This window comes from Aplidium turbinatum, chromosome 18 (genome assembly GCF_918807975.1).
Source record: "Aplidium turbinatum chromosome 18, kaAplTurb1.1, whole genome shotgun sequence".
NCBI lineage: Eukaryota > Metazoa > Chordata > Ascidiacea > Aplousobranchia > Polyclinidae > Aplidium > Aplidium turbinatum.
In genome coordinates this window covers 17,095,813-17,117,067 of record NC_137489.1, presented here as the reverse complement: position 1 = coordinate 17,117,067, position 21,255 = coordinate 17,095,813, and the positions used below count along the sequence as shown (strand labels likewise).

At 38.1% G+C, this 21,255-nt stretch overlaps 1 protein-coding gene across 4 annotated transcripts in view; it reads right to left on the bottom strand.

The window, feature by feature from the left end:
- Positions 1 to 21,255, bottom strand: part of LOC145787355 (transmembrane protein 94-like) — a 32,919-nt gene that overhangs the window by 2,649 nt on the left and 9,015 nt on the right. For 2 of the 4 annotated variants that reach the window (XM_082599081.1, XM_082599083.1), the window contains exons 4-28: positions 20,303 to 20,431; positions 19,852 to 19,949; positions 18,521 to 18,615; positions 17,151 to 17,316; positions 16,701 to 16,976; positions 16,218 to 16,292; positions 15,422 to 15,526; positions 14,840 to 14,954; positions 13,763 to 13,821; positions 10,881 to 10,958; positions 10,505 to 10,678; positions 10,083 to 10,194; positions 9,525 to 9,610; positions 9,167 to 9,323; positions 8,477 to 8,705; positions 8,076 to 8,226; positions 7,507 to 7,633; positions 7,034 to 7,134; positions 3,861 to 3,960; positions 3,366 to 3,474; positions 2,522 to 2,651; positions 2,135 to 2,272; positions 1,257 to 1,420; positions 804 to 1,005; positions 374 to 441 (exon numbers count right to left, since the gene is read on the bottom strand). In XM_082599081.1, coding sequence (XP_082455207.1) covers positions 374 to 441; positions 804 to 1,005; positions 1,257 to 1,420; positions 2,135 to 2,272; positions 2,522 to 2,651; positions 3,366 to 3,474; positions 3,861 to 3,960; positions 7,034 to 7,134; positions 7,507 to 7,633; positions 8,076 to 8,226; positions 8,477 to 8,705; positions 9,167 to 9,323; positions 9,525 to 9,610; positions 10,083 to 10,194; positions 10,505 to 10,678; positions 10,881 to 10,958; positions 13,763 to 13,821; positions 14,840 to 14,954; positions 15,422 to 15,526; positions 16,218 to 16,292; positions 16,701 to 16,976; positions 17,151 to 17,316; positions 18,521 to 18,615; positions 19,852 to 19,949; positions 20,303 to 20,431 — 3,244 coding nt within the window. Of the gene's footprint in view, positions 1 to 373; positions 442 to 803; positions 1,006 to 1,256; positions 1,421 to 2,134; positions 2,273 to 2,521; positions 2,652 to 3,365; positions 3,475 to 3,860; positions 3,962 to 7,033; positions 7,135 to 7,506; positions 7,634 to 8,075; positions 8,227 to 8,476; positions 8,706 to 9,166; positions 9,324 to 9,524; positions 9,611 to 10,082; positions 10,195 to 10,504; positions 10,679 to 10,880; positions 10,959 to 13,762; positions 13,822 to 14,839; positions 14,955 to 15,421; positions 15,527 to 16,217; positions 16,293 to 16,700; positions 16,977 to 17,150; positions 17,317 to 18,520; positions 18,616 to 19,851; positions 19,950 to 20,302; positions 20,432 to 21,255 lie in introns of those variants that run through there. The other 2 variants (XM_082599082.1, XM_082599084.1) reach the window with 2 other exon arrangements.

Here is a 21,255-nt window from a genome sequence, read left to right as displayed (position 1 = left end):
AACGAAACTAGATTTAGTTTATCCGAAACGAACTTGTAAATGCAGCTTTAACCAAAACAAACTCCATTGACGGTATGTGTTAGAAGTAACGTTAAACAAGTGCTAAGGTCGTTATACAATACATCGAGCCAACACAACAAGTTACAGAGTCATACAAGAATAAAACATATGCAGGGAATACCGGGTTGTAAAAATTAAAAAAAGGAGTTTTCGATTTTTTCTTTTTATTTATCTTCTTCAACAACTTTTCAAAACCTTAGTTGTTGGTTGTTGAAACTTCTGCCGTTGGTGTTCGAACTAGTAAGCAATCAACTAGTTGTTAAATTAACAACAAACCCGATTTTAAATTAACCAACCAGGGTTGGAAACTCACTTGGTAGGATTAGGAAAGTTGATGGAATTGTCACGGCCAGTGGAGACGTTGTTGGCAAGTGGGACAAACTAAAGCAATGAAATGCAAAAAGTAACAAAACTATGCTGGCGTTACCTCAGCTACGGAATAATAATGAAACATCATGGTCTGGGCACCAAGAAAAAGGTGCATTCTATATCGGTGGTTCACTGTTTTCTAAGATTCATCTGCACCAACTGAGCACATGATGTCGCTCGCCGTTGTTTCTGGTCGATGGCTCCCCTTTACCTTTATCGAAACAATCTACGCAGCATAGAGGTTACTTACTTGGCTATTGCCACAAAGCTCTCACAGAGCTGTGGCTCTACTATCTATCAACAAATAACTTCTTAAGTGATATTATCAAAATAATATATCATTAGTTGTAAAACTTTGAATAACTTCCCCGTACATTTTCTTGAAGAGTTTGGCATGACGATTGCAATCCGAGTGCAAATAGCGCCACAACGACCACGCAACTTGGCGCGAATTTCGTCACAAAATGTCGTAGGTTGTCCTTGACGAGACGTGATGACGTGGACTGGCGTAACGTGTTTGTTAACGACGCCCATTTCATAATGTCAGAATCACGTGGTGACGCAAGAATGGAAAAACTAGAAATAGACGAGAGGAAAAAATGAGAAATTAAAATGAAAATATAGACACAAACAAAAACTCTGACCAAGTGTAAGTCGGCTGTATCTGACAAAAAAAAAACAAACAACAGATATTGTTGCCAACACTAAGAAGGAGAAAGAGCAGAATACAAGCCACAGTTTTAGTTTCGTCAAAGATCTTTAAAACTTCATATATTTGGTGATACATAAACACACAACTATCTATTCGCAATGGCAGCAGGTGTCACCTCAAGCAAGGTACGATGATGTACGACAACCAGAAGACATCAAGCGGAGTGAAGATAAGCGGCAGATGGAGAATGTGGGTCAGTAATTGGATGAATGAAATCATGGAGAGACATTTCATGTAAAAAACTAGGCTGACGTGAGTTAGGAACAAAATGTGGCGAGCCTGGAATAACAATAATTTTATTTGCTTCATTGTAACAGTATGCAGCAGGCTACAATGTCATTACAGATGCAATAAACTACACAAGGTTCGACAAAGTTGCTTTGTTCACATCGCTGGACATTAAAACAATCAAAAAGATGTCAAGTTTCGGCTTGCTCAGTTGTTACTTAGTCAGTTTCATTATTTGCCAACTTCAGTCACTTGCTCAAATGTTGTTAGCTCAGTTGTCACTTGCTCAGTTCACAATTGCTGACTTGTAGGAGACTCCGTTTTGAATACGATATAACTCCGGTGCAACATTCATTATGTTAAAAAAAAAACTTCTAACGTTTTCGGCTATCCATCATCAATCATTTTCGAGACCAATTCAAATTGCACTAAAAGTAAAACCGCCAGAAATTTATTGCTCTTTCAAATACATCATAAAGATTAGGTGATAGCCGAAAACGTTTGAATTGTTTCATTTGTGACATGGTACAGTTGCTTGGCTACGGTTGCCAACAGTTCAACATCATACTTATTACATACTGTTTCATTTACAAACTGACATCGTATTCATATGGTATTGTGGTGTGGTCCAAAAAGACACACACCGATTAGGAACGCCCACTGTTCCCCGTTGTTGCACGCTTCCGGACACAAACTTCTAATAAACCACTCGCTCTGACAAGGTAGCCTCATCCCTTCCTACAGGGTGTCTCGCATTCTTCTCACCTGCTTTATCATTTCGTACATAATCTCCAAACTGTCATCGCTAGATAGCGCTACAGAGCATGGAAAAATGTTCAAGGTTCTAGCAAGGGACATCAGTGTGTTGTCAAGCTGCTTCTTGTCAATGTCTTTGTTTGATTTCTGTACAAGGTCGATGATAATATTGTAAAAGTTGAAGATATGCTGCTTTACGCGCAACAGATAAAAGCGTAATGACCTAATGTTAGAAAATGAATATTTCTACAATTCCCACTTTGAGAGCAAACTATGTACAATTTGTTCCAGAAGCAAATGGTCTAACAGTTTTTTTAAAAAATGTATTTTTTTAGAAAATTATTGGTTTACAAAAGCCGTTATACTAATAATTGTTCACACAACAACAATGCTTACATGCACAGTTCCTTGAGACGTCTCGCTGGAAACTTGCAAAGTAGATTCCATTCGGGGACTTTCCCGAAATGAGGACGCCTTTCCTCTGGACACGTGATCGTATGACGTCAGAAGAGGTTGGAGACCAATGCTGAAGATATTGATGACGTCAATATCGATATACTATAGTTTTACACAAATAAAACTTCATTATCTTAAAACAACCTTAACATTCACCGACTGAAAAAGATTCTTAAGTTGGATTTATTGCAATAGAATTCGTTGTTTTCTTTATAATACATTCTAAACAGTTATTGATAACAATTTATTCTTTCAATGATGAGTGAAACCAAAAAAAATCCGTCAAATCTTCGTAAGTCTTTTTGTGCGATCAGAAGTGATGTTTGGTTTTACAAAAAAGCAAAAACACTTATGTGTTGCATTAGTCAACCGTCACTCCAAATTTTTCGTATTTGCAGTTGAGTTCTGGGTATCAACAAAATTTGGAATGTGCTCATTTATTCATCAGACATTTTTAGCACTTGAACTTTTACAAGACTTGGTTTGGAGTTCAGTTCAGTTTATTTGTTGGCAAAAAATTGTGCAAACGCATAGACTTCGCACAATAAGGATGGCAATGAAACACGAAAAAGTCGCGTCGTCAGCTGCCACCCAAGTAAACCATTGTTCCTATGGAATGAGGTCTTTCCACATCATTAAATGAATGAGCTACCACCGTTTTTTTAATGTTCTTCCAGGCATTTTTATTTTAAAGCAAACACAATTTCATCACTAAGTCATCTTATTCCAGACCACTTCTCGTCCTGCAAAGAAACAGGCAGGTAGCGATATCTTTCAACGTTACCTGACGTCAGCTTTAGCGAAGACAGGAATGTTGTCGATGTGATCGGAGCTTCCTATGCAGCAAACCACCTCGTCATACTTCTGCATTATCTCAATCATCTTTATGGTGGCTGGAAATGTAAAAACATGCAAGGAGGTGGTTAGGAAGTTGTTCAGTTGGTTCACTCCTTTATCGCCTTAAAAACGCTGGTGTTCACTTAACAGAATTAAATCCAAAAACGTAACCTAGCAATGAAGTCCGTGACTACAACCGGTGACGCTATAACTCGCGGTAAAAAGGCTCATCACAAACTAGTATCCTGCTCCACGGATGAGGAATTCAGCTCGTCCCCAGATGTTTGGAGTGCATGCTCCTCACATCGCAAGTGAAGGCTCTACGACTGCTGGGATCATGGGCCAAGGAAAAAACATCAAAACACTAACATCGGTTTCTCCATAGGCAAGCAAGGAAATCTACACTATTTTCCCATGAAGATGAAACAAACGTGTCACTTACAGTCTCGCCTGCAGTCAGTGAAGAGAGGCACCAGCAGGGGAACATTATCAATGTTTTCAATGTGGGGGATGATGTTCTCAACTCCACGAGGAAGCTTTGCCTACAATATAAACGTCAATGTGAGAAACCACGATACAACACTGTGCCGATGTAAGACATAGATATTGAGACGGCTTGAATTAGCAATGTTGGAAGAGCGGAAAGGACAAAAATAATGTATAGGGTAAAAGAATGGTGATAATAAGTACAGCGATTTAAGTTTACAAAATGTTACAAAATTGTGATATATGTGAGTAAGTTCAAAAAGTAATGGTATTTCTGCACAGTAATGGTATTAATTGATAATTGCTTGTTTTTATAAAACGTTGTATCCATTACAGATACCGCTATGCGTTGCTCTCATGACAAAGCAAATAGTGTAGAGCAGCCGCAGAGGAGCAAGCGAGTGAGCCCATTCCTCTGGTGAGCGCCAAGTAAGAATGAATAGTTAACTTCCCAACTTCCATTGATTCAATATCTGTAGACATGAACAATGCAAAGCAACGATCGTCCAAGTTAGTGAAGTCATGGCTTACCCTATTCAATAGGGTGCGGTGAAAAATTAAAATTTTAGAATTTCAACAAAAAGTATGTCTTAAATGGTGGCCCTACACCTAAAAACATGTCTGATGGTGTTTTGGAGTTGTTGCACCCCTAACTGTCCGTGCAACCTTGTAAAGTTGTATGCGGGGGGCCAAAATCATAAAAAATAGCATAACTCATGATCCATGTGTCGTAGAAGGTTAATTTTTGGCCCTATGGAATCAGAAACACCATGTTTCTATTTGTTCCAAGAGAACTTTTAGCTCTAAGAGCAATAGAATTTAAGTTATGCTCAAATATCTAAATTTGAGACATATTGTGGGCAAAATTGTCACACAATTGACAACAAGTTTGGACAAAGCAATGACAAAATTTAAACAAGAAAAATTTTCATTTCTGTCATGTGTCAGTGCTTGACTGTTGAGCTTACACTTCAAATTTCGATAATGGAGCACTGGCTTATAGTATACCGGTACTGTAGCCTACAAAACAATGATGCAAAATTGTGTATGATGCGCTCAAATAACTTTGGGACAAGAAACTCTGTAGTTTGGGCTAATAACGGTACTTAAGCTAAGCTCTTTAAATGTTGTCACTTGACTAATCAACGTGTGGGACATTAATCATAAGCAATACATTACACAATCATAAGCAGTGCATTAGTAAACACAATATGATGTGTTGTCAAATTTATTTTCTAAGAGAGTTTGTTGACAGTAAATTGATGCTTAGTATGAAACTTTTTCATAAGTGTTCTTGATTTGATTCGCTGGCGTATCATGCCATTTCGTTTTTCAAAACCAGCTACTGCTCCAGCAGGGTCTGCTACTATTCGGTGAGTCCGATTCGGTGAGTTCCTAACCCCTAATCCTTAACCTTAACTCCTAACCCCTAATCCTAAAACGGCAATGATAATTAGGCTACGGTACCCGATAATTAAAAAAAAAAATTAAAAAATCACCGAATAGGGAATCGGACTCACCGTATTGGACTCACCGAATCGGACTCATCGAAACGGGCCATTCCGGCTCCAGCAGCTTCAGTAACAAGCTTGACATGTCTCTCTACTCTTTGATTGTGACAGGGATGCTTTAAACTCAAAGGTTTATCATACAGCATGTTTAAATCAGCATCACTTAAGTCCTTGACAGCAGGTGGCTCTGTGATGCTTTCGAGTGTCAAATCAGTAAGTTCATGATATGACTTTGCCTTGACATTAAGTTTTGGTAAAACAAATTTTCGAATTGCTTGGTTGGAATTATCAACATCTTCAACAATCACACCTTTTTCTTCTCGATGCCATCCAGAACCTTTTCCAGAAGTAGAGCCATTTTGTAATGCTCGTATTTTATTTACACCCAATCTTCGAATATCATCATCCTCTTCACACAACATTGCAAGCAAGATGTTTTCGTGGTGGCCAAAATAAGCATTTCTTTGAAAAGTTTTCAAGGCCTCATCTTGTACTTGCTGATTTGAAAATTTGCTACCACGCTCGTCGTCGTCAACATTCTGAAGAAATTCTTGCTGTCATCGGAATTTTGTTGTTCAGTTTGATGTCAAACCAAGAAGAAAAATATACTTTCAAACAAAATTCAGCCAAAACTTTAAGGTTCTTGGATGGTGTTGAAGCTGAAACATATCTTCGAAGAATTCTACATCCAAAAGTTAACCACCGAAAGTGCACGATAGGTCCTACTTCCATAAATCTCAAATCCTCATCTACTTCTCCTAAAATGATGCACCAACAAATTCTATAAGCGTAGAATTCGTCTGAACTTAGATCATCAGTAACGTCATTTGGTAAAGTCGGGAAAGTGGAATATGGAAGTGGCTGAAACTCTGCAATAAGCCATTCGGAAACTGAACCGCCAATTTCTTTTCCAATTGCACCTGAAAAGCTGTCAGAACGTTTTGGGCAACCATCTAGTAAGGATTTAACATGTCGTAATGGCAGTTAATTGCAATGAAGTAAACAAATTACCCATTGCAATGGGCGTTGAAGGTGTCTCTCCAGGTTTACAATACAGCCATTGACATTGCCAGTGTTCACAGCAGTTCCATCAGAACCAATAATTTTCAGTTTATGCTCCAGATCAGTTCCTGACAAGACATTATACAAATTTTCAGCAAGTATTTTTCCTTTACTATTGCTTGTTGTAAAGTGTGTCAAATAAACTTCCTCTGGTTCACCCACAACAACGTAGTGTTCTTCCAATTGTGTAGACATTGAAGTTTTTCCGGTTTGTTCTTTTACCAAGGTTAGAGTTTTCTCGTTCTCTTGGGCCTGAAATTCGATTTTTACGCGTAACTTAAATTCTATTGCTCTTAAAGTTAAAAGTTTTCTTGGAACAAATAGAAACATGGAGTTTCTGATTCCATAGAGCCAAAAATTAACTTTCTACGACACATGGATCATGAGTTATGCTATTTTTTATGATTTTGGCCCCCCGCATACAGCTTTCCAAGGTTGCACGGACAGTTAGGGGTGCAACAACTCCAAAACACCATCAGACATGTTTTTAGGTGTAGGGCCACCATTTAAGACATACTTTTTGTTGAAATTCTAAAATTTTAATTTTTCACCGCACCCTACTATTCAATGCATGGAAGGCGGAGTCGGAAAAACTTGATTCACTTATCGGCGTTTGTGGGAACTGATTATTCAGTAGAGAACTGGATGGGTCGTCGTCTGTGCGATATACAGTAATTATTTAGGTATTTGTTTCAATAAAAAAATTACTATGTTGTTTTACATTTATTTGCCAACAAATTGTGGTGATCATTTCAATACTGACTTGATACAGAATTTACAACGAAATGGCAATCAACTTGGGATGATCACTTGCAAATGCTGAAAAGCAACCAAAGATCAGGTGGCCAAAGTAGATAGAACGATTGAAGACCAACGAAAAGTCGGCAAACAAATTAACGTTTTGTTCTTCAACAGAAAATCGGTCAAAAGCTTTCAATGCACGATTATGCACAGTCGCCTGGACATAAACCAAGACACAAACCCAACAAAATTGCCATTTTCTGGCTGGAAACACTGTGACGTCACGACCTTCTTGTCCATCGCTGTCCGAGTCGTCCATGCTATGGGGGGTAGGGTCGGTGGCTTCATGGCCTCTTGATGACAACGATATGTGGCAGTTCCAGCCAACTTCCAATCCCATCTTCTCGGCGAATACCTTAATCAAGATGAGACAGAGTTTGATGCAATGAAATACTGGCGGCCGGCTCGGATCAAAGCTAACCTAGAAGGGGGTGTCTATAATTTTGTGCTTGTGTCATCTCTGAGTGTATTTAAGGAATAAAAAGCAAATTTTATCCGACAATGTGCAATCTAATCAGTTTCAATCTGAATTTTACTGGTATTCGGAGCAGAAAGGAGTTAATAATGTGCGAAGTAAAAACAACACTGCAAGTTAATACTATTGCTGGGATATATGCAAATCAAAAACATAAGACACAATCTCAACCACCAAACCAGTTGATTTAAGGAATGTAAACGTTAAATTAACGAAAAAAGCTGAGTTGTTTTTTGTGGGAGTATAACTTTAATTTGTCAAGTACGACGCATTGAAACAGTGCCGTGAGATCGTAAATAAAAAACACAGCACCGGCACTCACTCTCGCTTTGAATTCATCTTCCGATGAGAAGTGTACGAATCTAATTGAGGCATGATCCAGGGACTCAATCAAGCGGAAAACATTAATGCGGGCTTGGTACTGCATGGCCACTGCACCCAGAAATATCTGCTCTGGCGGGAAGTCGTTATCGCTGAAAGTAAATGACGTCTGCAGCTATGACTATCAGCAAACTGTGAGTGGCTGGACGTAGCATTGTTGACATTTTGTTCCATACATTAGTTCCTATTTTTTCAAACTTTAACCTTAAACCAACCCGACGTGCAAATGGTAAAAAGCGAATCATCTGTGATTAAACCTTAGTGTGTAGTCTCACAAGGCTATACTTGTCACAACTAAGCAAATATCAACAATCAACATTCTACAGTATATTGAAAAACTACCTATCTTCCAAGGCGTGCCTTATGTGGTTCCCCTTCGACTTGAATGACGATCCGATCGGCCGGAAGGAAAAGGCAATGCAGCTCCCGGTAACCACATGGCGGTGGCAGAAGTCAAGCACTCTTCGTCGGTTGGTGTCGTTCAAGAGCTTCACGTCTGCACCATCCCAGTAATGAGTACAGCTCTGCACCACACGATCTCCCGTCCCGCTCACCATGAGATGATCCTGTGCTGGGGAGGAGAAAACTGATAGTAGAGAAGGCACTTCAAGCTTCCCGTTCTGTCTATTGTAACTGAAACCTGTCTCTCTCTCTCTCTGTAGGTATCATAGCTGAAACAGCCCTCGATGTACAATGATGTTCCAGTTTGATCGATCTCGTACATCTTACCAAATTTTAGTAGGGTTCTTGATATGTGGTTGAAAATTGTGCAAAAATGTGAATCTTTGAGCTCCTCTTGACCGTTTTCCTAGTATTTTTCCACTTAAATCTGGCAGTCAATTGTTAAGAAGCATGATTTTGAGAAAAAATACGTTTATGGGTAAATGGATTATAAGCACAACCGTCAAAACCCAAATGATTTAACATGGATGTCACGCGACAGCATCACAGATTTAAAAGGTAATGATAACCAGCGTGTGCATCAACTAAACATCGTCGTCAGAAATGAACCAATCTACGACATGAACACACCTTGGTCAGGCAAGCGGGAGACAACAACTCCATGTAGATACCCGATGGTGGGGGTCGTACTCAACGCCTCGGATGCAGGGGGAGATAGGAGTCTCTGGAACCTCTTGTTGAGGTTTTGCTTCAGAAAAACTCCCTTCTTATACGTGGTAATCACCATCTGGGACATACAAATATTTGAATTTAAAAAGGCAGAAAGGTTGGGTTTCTAACGGTTTGTTGTTGGCGTAATTTTGAAACAACTTGTTTCCAAGTTACAAACATGGACACAATTGTAACTATAGAAATTGAATCACTGAAAGTTAGCGACATAAGCTAAAGGTTTTTAGTGTGAGTAGAACAACTCAAAACCAGTACTTACTTTCGGCACGTAAAGCAAGGAAGCGTTACCTTCAAACCCAGTTAGCTCAGCCAAACCGTGTAGTCCAGTTTTCAAACAGGATATCTCTGAAGTCAACAACATAAAGAAGTTAACGGCTAAACAAGAAAGCTAAAATGATATCAATGATTCATTAATTCTTGTCAATTTGCATACACAGCTATTACAATTAGTATGTTATGTGCGGCCTGCAATGTTTGCACCGTAGGGAGACATGAATATCAAGATAGTGTCAACTGGAAATCCTGAGAACGGAAAGGCGATGGTGGGAGCAATGTGTGGGGTAAAAACCAGGAGGGAGGAAAAGAAGCGAAGAATTAATGGATATGCTAGAGATGAGGGAGACTATAGATCAACAAGCAAAGGCAAATGTATTAAGATGGCATGGGCATGTGCTAAGTCTGTGTATGATAACTGTCTTTTAGCACAGCTTGAGACTGACAATGCACATGATGGTTTGATGTATTGCAATACAGTATTCTAATCTAAATAAAGAAACTAACTTTAGTTAAGTAAAAGAATATGTTTTGAACGCAATACCTGGCGCAGAGCAGCCAAGCTCATATGCACGGAACTTCAGCTCATCTTGGTGACGCACCAGAACCTCTCGACATAACTTCCAATTCGTATCTCCACCAGAGGATTGGAATCCCTATCAACACCACAAATGTGATCTTTAAAATGTGATGTCAAAGCGACTTATCAGTGCGACGACTCTGTACGCTTTTACAGGAAGTAAACCATCACGAAAACCTTGGCGAGTCGGTTAAAAAGTTTAGACAGAAGCTAATCCAAGACAGAATATTTTTGTTTGCAATCATTGCAACTAAAATGCCTACAACCAAACCATGTTATTGATAACAATAAGTAGTCAATGCAATGCATTGTTTGAAAGCTGATGCAATAAAACCCAAGTGAACATAGCAAAAAAATAAAAAAATTTGTCACATAATTACAAGCACCTCTTTCAGGTTGCCTATGATGTTGTGGGCGTGGCCGTGCTGGCAGTCACGATGGATGGAACAGAACGCTTTTGGGTCTTCCAGTGTTTCAACTGATGTAGTGTTGAGAATATTTAAGCCAATCGCTTTCAAGGAAGGAAGAAACCTCGACCAATCTGGATCGTCAAAATGAAACTGTATACAAGAAAGAAGAAACAGTGGTGAGATCTTCAACCAACTGGTTGTTAAAATAATAAAGAAGCAAACAATGTCTACAACGAAGTGATCGCAGTAACTTCAAGTTTCGCAATTAATATTATATAATAGCCAGCATTTTTAAGCAAAAGTTATTTTATTCTGTTGTTTGCCATAAACAAAATATATGTCTACCATGTACCTTGTTTGATCTTTGTGAGTCTTGTGAGAGCGTTAGGATTTCCATGTGGTCGTCCGATGGTTTCCCGGTGAAGTTTTTCTTTAGAAAAACATTGTTTCAGACCGACAAGCAACCCACATACCCCCTTAAAGGTATATAACTAGTAGGGTGGGTCGAAATTTGGACTTTTTCTCCGATTTCATTGCTACAAACTTTTTTTCTTGCGAATAGTCATAAAACGACATTCCTGAAAGTTTGAGCTTGATCGGACATCGTCTTCATTTCTAAAAATCGCGATTTATAAAGGTACCTGAAGCGATTTTTTTCGAGGCTTGAAAATGCATTGTTTTTAATAGGAAATTGTTTTCACTAGATTTGAAAACGTCATGACTTACTTAATTCTTATTGTAAAAAGATGATTTATGCGTCAACAGATTCAATATAATTAGGAGAATCCAATTCATTGTGTACTGACTCCGGAAAATGATGACGTCATCAATGACGTCATTAAACAGTAATTTGCAAATAGCGATAAAACTGATATTCCTACATGCTTCATCTCTAAGTTACTTGATAATGAATTGATGTACTTTCCAAACATAAACATCATGTTGGTACTTGATGACGTAATCGATGACGTCACCTACATTATTAAGATGAAACTGTTAAGATAGCATCAAGAACAGGTGGCAAGGTTTTTGTTCGCGTAGAACACTACAGTATTGTTCAGAAACCTGGAAATCAGTATTTAACTGCTGTCAGTCCAATGTCAGGAACAGCTGAAGATATTACAAATGCTCTCATGGACTGTATCAAAAAATATAGTATGGAGCATTGTGTCAAAGTATTTGGGTGTGATTCCGTGAATGTAAACACTGGATTTAAATCAGGTGTGATAACTGGACTGAAACAACGCCTTGGTCGTCGTATGAGTTGGTTTATATGCATGTTGCAGCCAATGAGTTACCCCTTCGACACGTCTTTGCTACATTAGACGGACCTACCAGTGGTGACACACCACTGAAAGGGCAAATAGGGAAGCTTCTAAGTAGAGTTGAATTTGAAGAAGTCAACCCTTTATTTGTGCCTGTGAAGATGGGGCCAGGAAATCGTTTGCTACCGGAGCACATAGTAAAAGATCTATCGACTGATCAAAGGTGTCTGTACGAGATTACCAATGCCATTAGGAATGGCTATGTTTCATCTAAACTGATGTACGCAAATATTGGTCCGTTAAATCATTCGTTGTGGCTAAGTTTCGCTTCACGTTGCTACAAACTATACATCAGTGATCACCAATTGCCAAGTGACATTGTAGAAAACTTGAAAATAATTGTTGCGCATACAGTCATTCAATATGCCCCATGTTGGTTCAATATACTGTAAAATGTGAACCATTGTACAAAGACGGACCAAAGGATATCCTTAAATCATTGCGGTGCTGTTCACTTTTGCCTGATAAAATTCGAGACATTGCTTTAAAATAATTGTTAAAAAGAATGCCTATTTTGCACACCCAGAAAGGCAGTGTGGAACAAATCTTTGAAGAGCAATATTGTTATTTAAAATCAAGCGAATCATAACTAATTGATAACGATCCATCATCTATCACAAACACGCAATATTTTCCAGAAGCCATCACACTGAAATGTAATTTAATAATGTATATGACGTCATCGATTACGTCATCAAGTACCAACATGATGTTTATGTTTGGAAAGTACATCAATTCATTATCAAGTAACTTAGAGATGAAGCATGTAGGAATATCAGTTTTATTGCTATTTGCAAATTACTGTTTAATGACGCCATTGATGACGTCATCATTTCCCGGAATCAGTACACAATGAATTGGATTCTCCTAATTGTATTGAATCTGTTGACGCATAAATCATCTTTTTACAATAAGATTTAAGTAAGTTATGACGTTTTCAAATCTAGTGAAAACAACTTCCTATTAAAAACAATGCATTTTCAAGCCTCGAAAAAATCGCCTCAGGTACCTTTATAAATCGCGATTTTTAGAAATGAAGACGATGTCCGATCAAGCTCAAACTTTCAGGAATGTCGTTTTATGACTATTCGCAAGAAAAAAAGTTTGTAGCAATGAAATCGGAGAAAAAGTCCAAATTTCGACCCACCCTAATAACTAGCTACAATAAACTGTTTTATAAGCACTTCCAGCACTCAATCTTATGGTGAAGTTACCAATATTAAGTGAACATTAGCTAGGATACAGGCCAGGGCATGGTGGTAAAAGTGATGGACCTTCATTCGATACCGGGATGATGCGTTAAAACGGTACCCGGACATTTTACCGAAAGACATTTTGCCGAAAGGACATTTTGCCGAAAGACATTTTGCCGAAACACATTTTGCTGAATGGACATTTTGCGAAACTCATTTTTGTGTTACATGTATCGATATTCTCCACAATGTGTTTTAGTCTATCGTTCACAACCTTAGTTCTTTCGGCAATTTGTCCATCGGCAAAATGTCCTTTCGGCAAAATGTCTTTCGGCAAAATGTCTTTCGGCAAAATGTCCTTTCGGCAAAATGTCCGCGCACGGTTAAAACATACAACAATTTTGATATTAGCAGCTCTCATTCACAATGCTCAATGCAAGGAGTAATGCAAAGCTGGTAATCGCAATCACAAATACAAAGTAAGAAAGTTTCCACAGTGTACGTGTATTGCGTTTGAAGCAGTCTGACCAAAGGACTACGAAACGCAGATTGTGGCCATTCCCCACTTTACCAGATACAGGACGAAGTACTTCTTGATTGGGGTATCCTTAACTCAAATCCAAATATTTAACCCTATCCAAACCAGGGTGTTAATAACAAAACAATGCGTTTCTCTAGATGGCTAATACAGCACCACCAAACAAAAGAGCCTTTACCATGGCTGAGATGGGAGAATCAGAAGATGAGTCACTGGATGTAATGGAGTCGTCACTGTCTGCAAACAACCAATACGGAGGAGTTAGTACATCGCTACTACGTAAGATGTTATAGTAGCAACCGCCCCCAACTAAAAAATACCACTTGTTATTATAAGCTGTGAAATTAATTGTAGGTACCAAATACTATGACGGTCATCAAACTGATGTGATACAACGCCAATCATGTGACCTACTCAGAATATGTGCTTTAGAGTAGATCCACTGAAAGCGGAAAATGTTTTAGAAGTTTTCATTAGCTGTGCATGCTTGCAAAGGCATTCAACCAAAGGCATTCAACCACTCTCGCCTGCCTGGTCTGCTTTTAGTCAACCGATTCTCTGTTCTCTATCCATTTTTCATTACAAATATGCAAAAACTGTCGTCGCATTATTCGACCAATTGAGCAAGCTGCTGCTGCTTCCTCAATAGCAAGCCACTGACAACATGCCTTACGGTGGACATGAAAGTTGGCTCCCTTGCCTTCCCATCCACTAAATCTTCACCGACCGGATATTAGCTTGGATATCGTAAAAACAAAAACACAAGTGCTCCCCTTCCATTAAAAAAGTTAAGATGATGTTATGAAACATAATAATATAACACAAATATCGTTGCTTGTACCAACATAACGGGAATTATGCGAATTACCATTGTAGACAGAAAGCTCTCCCTCGTCAAACTGTCAAAAAAGCCAGGGAACAACAAACATGATTTGAAAATTGAATGAGGCTGTTCACCAGGCATTAAATTAAATAATATGTCAATCAGACACGACTGTCAGTCGTGTCTGATTGACGAAACGTCGGAATAAAAGCAGATTGTCACTGTATACACTATACATCTTGTGGTAGTTTAGCTTAATTTGCACCAGTAGAACATCTCATATTATTTAAACATGATTTGATTTTACAATTTACGTTTTGTTGTTTCCGAAGTGAGAAGAAAATATACTGCACTGCCGAGAGCGGCCATATCACAGCTCGGTGTAGATGATTGGAAGTTTGAACTAGAAGGAGTGAAAAACAATCCGATTACCTTCCGCGTACTCATTGTCATCTTGTGTCTCCGTCATTTGAGTGAAGAAGCAGACTTTTTCAGGAGCGGGATCGTACCATGAAAGCACACCTTCCTTGTCGATACAACACAAAGCCTGGATGATGAGAAGTTATTTGAGATCAAACACTACTATAATTTGACATTTGTTGGAATTTAACAATTTCCGGCAACCCTGGGCAACGGTGACGTCATCGGATTAAAACTGGACCACTACAGCACCACTGCTTAAACCTACCATGCATAAAAGTTACAAAAAGCTAAGTTTAGATTTAAAGCATTATTAATAATGTTCAGTAATTATTATTCAAAACCTGTGTTGCGCAGTGTATTTAGCTTGTGCACAATAAAATCGTCTATTAAATCTGCAACATTGCCAACCTTACAAACGCATTTCATTGTTTTAAGCACCACATAAATCGAAAACTGTTGCCTTGTCCCATTAAAGATGCACAGTGCATACAAATGGATTCAAAATGTGGTTGAATTAAGCTTCACAGATAGAACATTACTCGCTAGCACTTATTGCGAATAGTTCGCATAGAATTGACAAAAGAAACTTACGGTCAGCGACCCCAATACATCAAACGTTCCAGCATTTTGTGAAAACAACCTTGGGTCACCAAACAAGACCTTTGGCAATAACTGAACCCAGGTAACCGGTTGCGCCTGTTGTTACAAGTAAATGAACAGGTTAGTGAAAACAAAGATGGCCTTGGCGGTTTGCTTTCTTTATATCAACATGTTTCGAATAGAAAAATAAATTGCAAGCCACAAAAACGATAATACTGGCGCACCATTAAATAGAGAAAAGTTGCAAATCCTTGAAAGGTTTGAAATATCTGTAGCTGCGTATTGTAATATGAGTTCAGCAGGCCATAGTCCTAAGTAGGGCAGTAGGCATTTCTCTCTAGAGCAGCTAACTGTTCATAATCATGGGAGAAATCAACGGCTGTTGTCGAAAGGGCGCCACTCCGCAATCGACGGTTCGGTATCAAGATTTCCTTATTTCAGCCTTTGCCACATACGGCATGACCGACAAGGCTGTAAGTTGTTGAGCAAGATAGCACAACGTTGTTCATGTTCTACAGCTCGAATTAACAGATGTGTTTAAAAGGCATTTCCTCCATCAGGGCACCTAGCCATCATGCGCCAAAAGCCAGAGGCATTTCTTGGAACATCGGTTATACCGCGTGCTCAGTAATAATATGAGTTCTGGGTAGTAAGATGTGTCTGAAGTGGGCCTAGATACATTTGCAAATCCAGTTCCTACAGAAAGGGAAATTACAGAACGCAGCTATTCTGTTGTCTGAAATCTTGCTATACAGTAGTGGTTGATCGCTTTAATGTTGAGTTGTACCTCTGCGCTTGGGTTTTCTGCGAGCAGCTCATCCAGGCTGTATGTTGGGGTGGGAGCTGATGATGTGAAGTCCTTCTGGAATCAAAATTTAAATGAGGAAGACATTATCATAAGTTCACAAAAATTCAAAGTGAAGCATACTACTTCCTCATTGCTCTATGAAGAAAACACCAAACACACTTTTTGAAAATATTAACGCAACTTGTTTTACAATTATAACTAACAGCAATACTTGTTTGTGAATTAGGGCTAATAGTGTTTCAATAAATAGAAGCTTTCAGCCACATTTTCAAGTTGTGCAAATGCTAAAAAGACAATTTATATTTTACAGAACCAAAAAAGTCACCACAACCTTATAACAGAAAACATATCCCGAAAAGTATGCAAGTAGTCACTATTAGTCAATTATATAACACTTCCAAACACTAAGCAACTAACCGTAAGCATAATTATGGTGAAAGTCAGTGTTAGCACAAAACGTACCGATCCCGAATTTCGCTTGCTTTTGATTTCAAGAATCGGCGCCAAAGTTTTTGCTTCTCCTAGCAGATACAACCCTATCCATAGCATCGGACACAGGATGGGGATTAGCGGAAATATAAGCAGCACAGGAGTAGTGATGAAGAGTTCAAACCAGTAGTTGTCAGTGTTTCGTTCAATCAACAAGCTCGCACGGGAGCTTGAGTTGGTCCCTCTCATAGCAACTGGGTGGTAGCAAGGGAGGAAATACCAGATGAAGCTGATGATGACACTGCAGCTCTGTTCAAAAGATGACGTGTGGTCGCATGAATAATAAAGTAAAAGTTGGACGTCTTTCCAATTCGGTTCTGACTTCTCGGTGTTAAGGAAAATGATATAATAGAGTAAATATTACTCGAATTTAAAGCTGAAAAAATATTTTAAATACAGTATATTAGTCCTTTTAAAGCTTACCAAAAGCACCGGAAGAAGAATTGTAAAGACATAATGAAACACCTCTTCCCTTTTTTTAGTTAACATTGACTTTGGACGATTAAACAGTCGCTCAGTACCGGAATTGCTTGAACCATTCAAACAAAGCTCAATTTCTTCAACAATGGGACTCCGTACCACATCAAACCTAGAGATTAAAAATAAAAAATGCCTTTCAAACTTAAAAACACACATCAATGACGCCATGAGAGATGTGAATACATATAATATCCGAAGGCCGAGAGACGAAGATAGGTGGAAATTATGAGAAGAAATGAGGTGGAACGCCAGAGATAGAAATCCGCCAAACTCAGGGAGTTGCTGGATAGTAGAAAACATCTTCGAGTTTATGTTTTCGGGGTCACCAAGGTAAATTTTGATTTACGAAGTTATCATAATTCGAGCTTAAAGTTGAACTTTGTTTCAGTTAAATTAAAGTTAATTGCAATCTCAGCTTGTGATACCTTTCGCAATTTAACAACAGTAATTCTTTGTAGTGGCGAATGGTTTTAACGTTGCATATTTCAAATTTATGGAAAGAAATGCATTCCCTCTTGTTTATCAAAGAATAGTGATTGCAACTGTATTGGCATTGAACACCAATTTCAAGTACACTTTCTGGTATCAGCAATATAACAAACCAAAAAGTAGGTAAAAACATAGAAAGTTCAATTGATTGCTCATTTCCTTTAAAGGATTATATGGATGCTGCAAAACATAAATGTTGTATGGTTTTATGTATGAAAAGCACGGAATGGCCCATTTCGGAGAATCCGATTAGGCGATATTCTAATTCGGAAACGACTAATTCGGTGATTTTTCGAAAATTCAATGACGGCTTACGTTTATTTAGAGAATTTGTAGGGATCATTTGGGTAAGCGTTTTTTGTGCTTACGTACCTTTCTATACCCATGTAAACAATACGGTTATTATTTCAGTGAGGTAGACGAAATTTAGATGGTATCTTGTGAGAGTAAAGTAATATCTAGCAACGAGTATTTTATAGCTTAGGTAAGTATGCGTAACAAGTATGGATGGGCAATTTGGAATTAGATCTTTGCATGCACGTCGTAAACCACTACGGTTTTGTTTCCTTGTCACGTTGCTGTATTTATTTCCACAACACCGTTTCATCTGCATTTAACCTCTGTTATTAATCATGAACTCCGTTTGATAACTGTTTTTGTTGCTGAGACTTTATTCGATTAACCTCAAATATCTGCTGATTTCCTTCGAATACACAAATGCCACTGTGGGATTTTAGTAATTCCCGAATAAAACTGTCATCGAATTGGGATCGCCCCGAATCGGATTCTCCGAATAGTCCCAAACCGTGAAAAGAACTGCTTACCTGTAGAGATGATTCGAATGCTCTTCTGTGCCGTGTATTTCGCTTAAGTCGTCCTTAGAAAATGTATCTCCCTTCCGCAAAGTAATACACCTGTCCTGGTAGAAGATATTAGAACTTAGAAAAAAATAAAATAATAGGAACATCTGGTCATTTTGCTCAAAAAGAAAGAGCCCAACATGTAGAAACTAAACCCTTGTTAGGCAAATGTTTTGAAAATTGAATGAAATTACCTGAAAATGAAAACTTGTTTGTTTTCAAAACACTTGCAGAATATTAGTTTAGTTTCTATATTTTTTATTACTTAAATTTCCTTTCTTTTATATCAGTGGTTCCCAAACTTTTTTGAGCGCGACCCAAATCTGAGTTTAGTGAACATCTTGCGACCCAAGACACAGACAACGTATATAAACAATTTTACCACTCCACTGTTTTTGCAATCTTTGCCTGATATAAACAAGACACAGACAACCAGTTGAAGGGTGGTCTACTGTAGATCCTCTTACTCAGAGTCTAAGTAAAAGTGCTAGATTCGTTGCTGAGTCAAACCGTCTTGGCTCCAGTGCCTCTTCTCGTTGCTTAAAAATGCGCTTATTTTTTACATGCGTCGGATGTCTCTTTAACTTGTTCTTCTTTAAGGATTCGTTTGACAACATTTTACAACACAGCCTACTGTACATAGCGGCTTGCCAGCAGCACCTGGGTCGCAGATAAAGCTGAACTTTAAATCAAAAAAATAGTTTAGAAATCTTAAAGTGTCAACTTAAAGAATAGGCTAATTTATGTTTACAGTGATTTATTGAAGGAAGTGACTTGAATGCCTGTAAAACTGCTTCCCATAATTGATTTTGATAAGAGAAGCCGAATAAAAGAGTGTGATGCTCAATAGAAGAAAAAAAACCTTATTTATAAATTAATTTACAACAGTCCGATTTTAGCAGATTTAGACCGTCTCTGCACGACCCATTTTCTGACCCTTCGCGACCCATGTTTGGGTCGCGACCCATAGTTTGGGAACCACTGTTTTATATGTTAGGCTACCTAGAAGCACACAAGTCAGCCGTCCTTCATCTACAAGTGTCGATAAGTTAGGGCATATGATTATTCAGTTGATAAAGCAATTTTAATCGTTTTAAAGTTTAAATCATCTCAAAAGAGGAAGTTGACTCGCTCCTCAAGATAAAACATTGGTTTCTCTTTAAACTACAAAACATTTAAATATTTTTTATGATATACCGTACGGCGTACAATTAATATGTTAGTGGAACAAGTTGCAATGGTAAGTACAAAATATCAATGAACAGACATACAAGCTTGATGTAGACTTGACTTACCAGTGAGCAAACCGCATGGCATGAGGAAGGTTGGCCACAACACAAACCAATCACAGACCCGCTTGCTACAAGAGAAGTAGGAAATGGAACAGGCTCGTCTGAAATTTAATCAATTTTGGAACAAGTCTGCATTACCAGTGCTAAACATAATGCGCTCAGTATTGCAACTATTTTGCTGTTAACAAGCAAGCATTGGCATTTGATTTCGCAGTGGGGGTTACAAAAAAATCTACATAAAATTTAATACTTCTAAACCAAATATATAGTTTATATAACACCAATGGCAACACTATATTTTACCCTCGACAACTAAAGTGTTGCAAACATTCATTTTTTACAATGTCTTTGTTATCTTGAAATCATTGCTCAGTCAAATACCTTTTTGCAATAAAGGTTTGATGAAATTAAGCTGCACAGATTAAGTGTAATCGATATCAAATTCTTAGATCACCTTTTTGTGGCAAGTAAAGCAATGAAAAATTGTGAGATGGTCCAGTGAAGAATGATGTGATCTGGCAACACTTCATACATGACAGGAACTCTTGAATGATACTTTCAGGACTTTTATTTTTACAAGCCACTGGTAAAATAAAACAATAATATAGATAAAAAAGAAAAACTAAGTATAATATAAATGATAAATCAAAGCTCCAAATTAGTGATGTCGCGGGCAGGAAAAACCTATCAGGGGCCTGCACTGCACTGCAAATGTCTGCCCGCACACTGCACAGCAAAAAGTCTAAAAATGTGACACTGCGTCTGCAGTGCAAAAAAACTGAAAATAATACAAGGTGCTTGCACCAGTGAGTGACAAATTTGATAAAATTCATACTTGTGAAAGCAAAGTTTGGACAACATTAGATTACCAATTATCAGCATAGTAATATCAATAATATCATAATGAAGAAGAAGATATATGCACAATTGCACATGGCATGCTTCCTGCCTTTGAACACATATATCATATGGGTCAGATGCATCAATTTTGTACCTGTAGTCTCCAGAACGGAGAAAAAAATCAGAATGCTTGGTGCCATAAAATTTTGATTTAAAAGTCTTGAGATACTTCTCTACCAACTAAATCAAAAGACTGCCCCCAAAAAATATCATGTTTTTATACTGAAAATTAAATATCAGTGTGAGTATACCTATTTTATCAGTTTCTAGCAGGTTTACTGCAGTTGTGCGATAATGTACCTAAATATTCTGATACTTCAGCCAAAGTCATGTATTGTTTGACCTCAAGGTAGTAATAAATCATATGCTAGCAATAGTAATAGCAATACTTTTTTCATATGGAGCCATTGCCAATCAAATATGCGTAAAAAGCACCTCACAATCACAGCTAAATTAAAATTTAACAACTTTAACTGTATCTATGTTCTCTAAGATCAAAAATAGGTT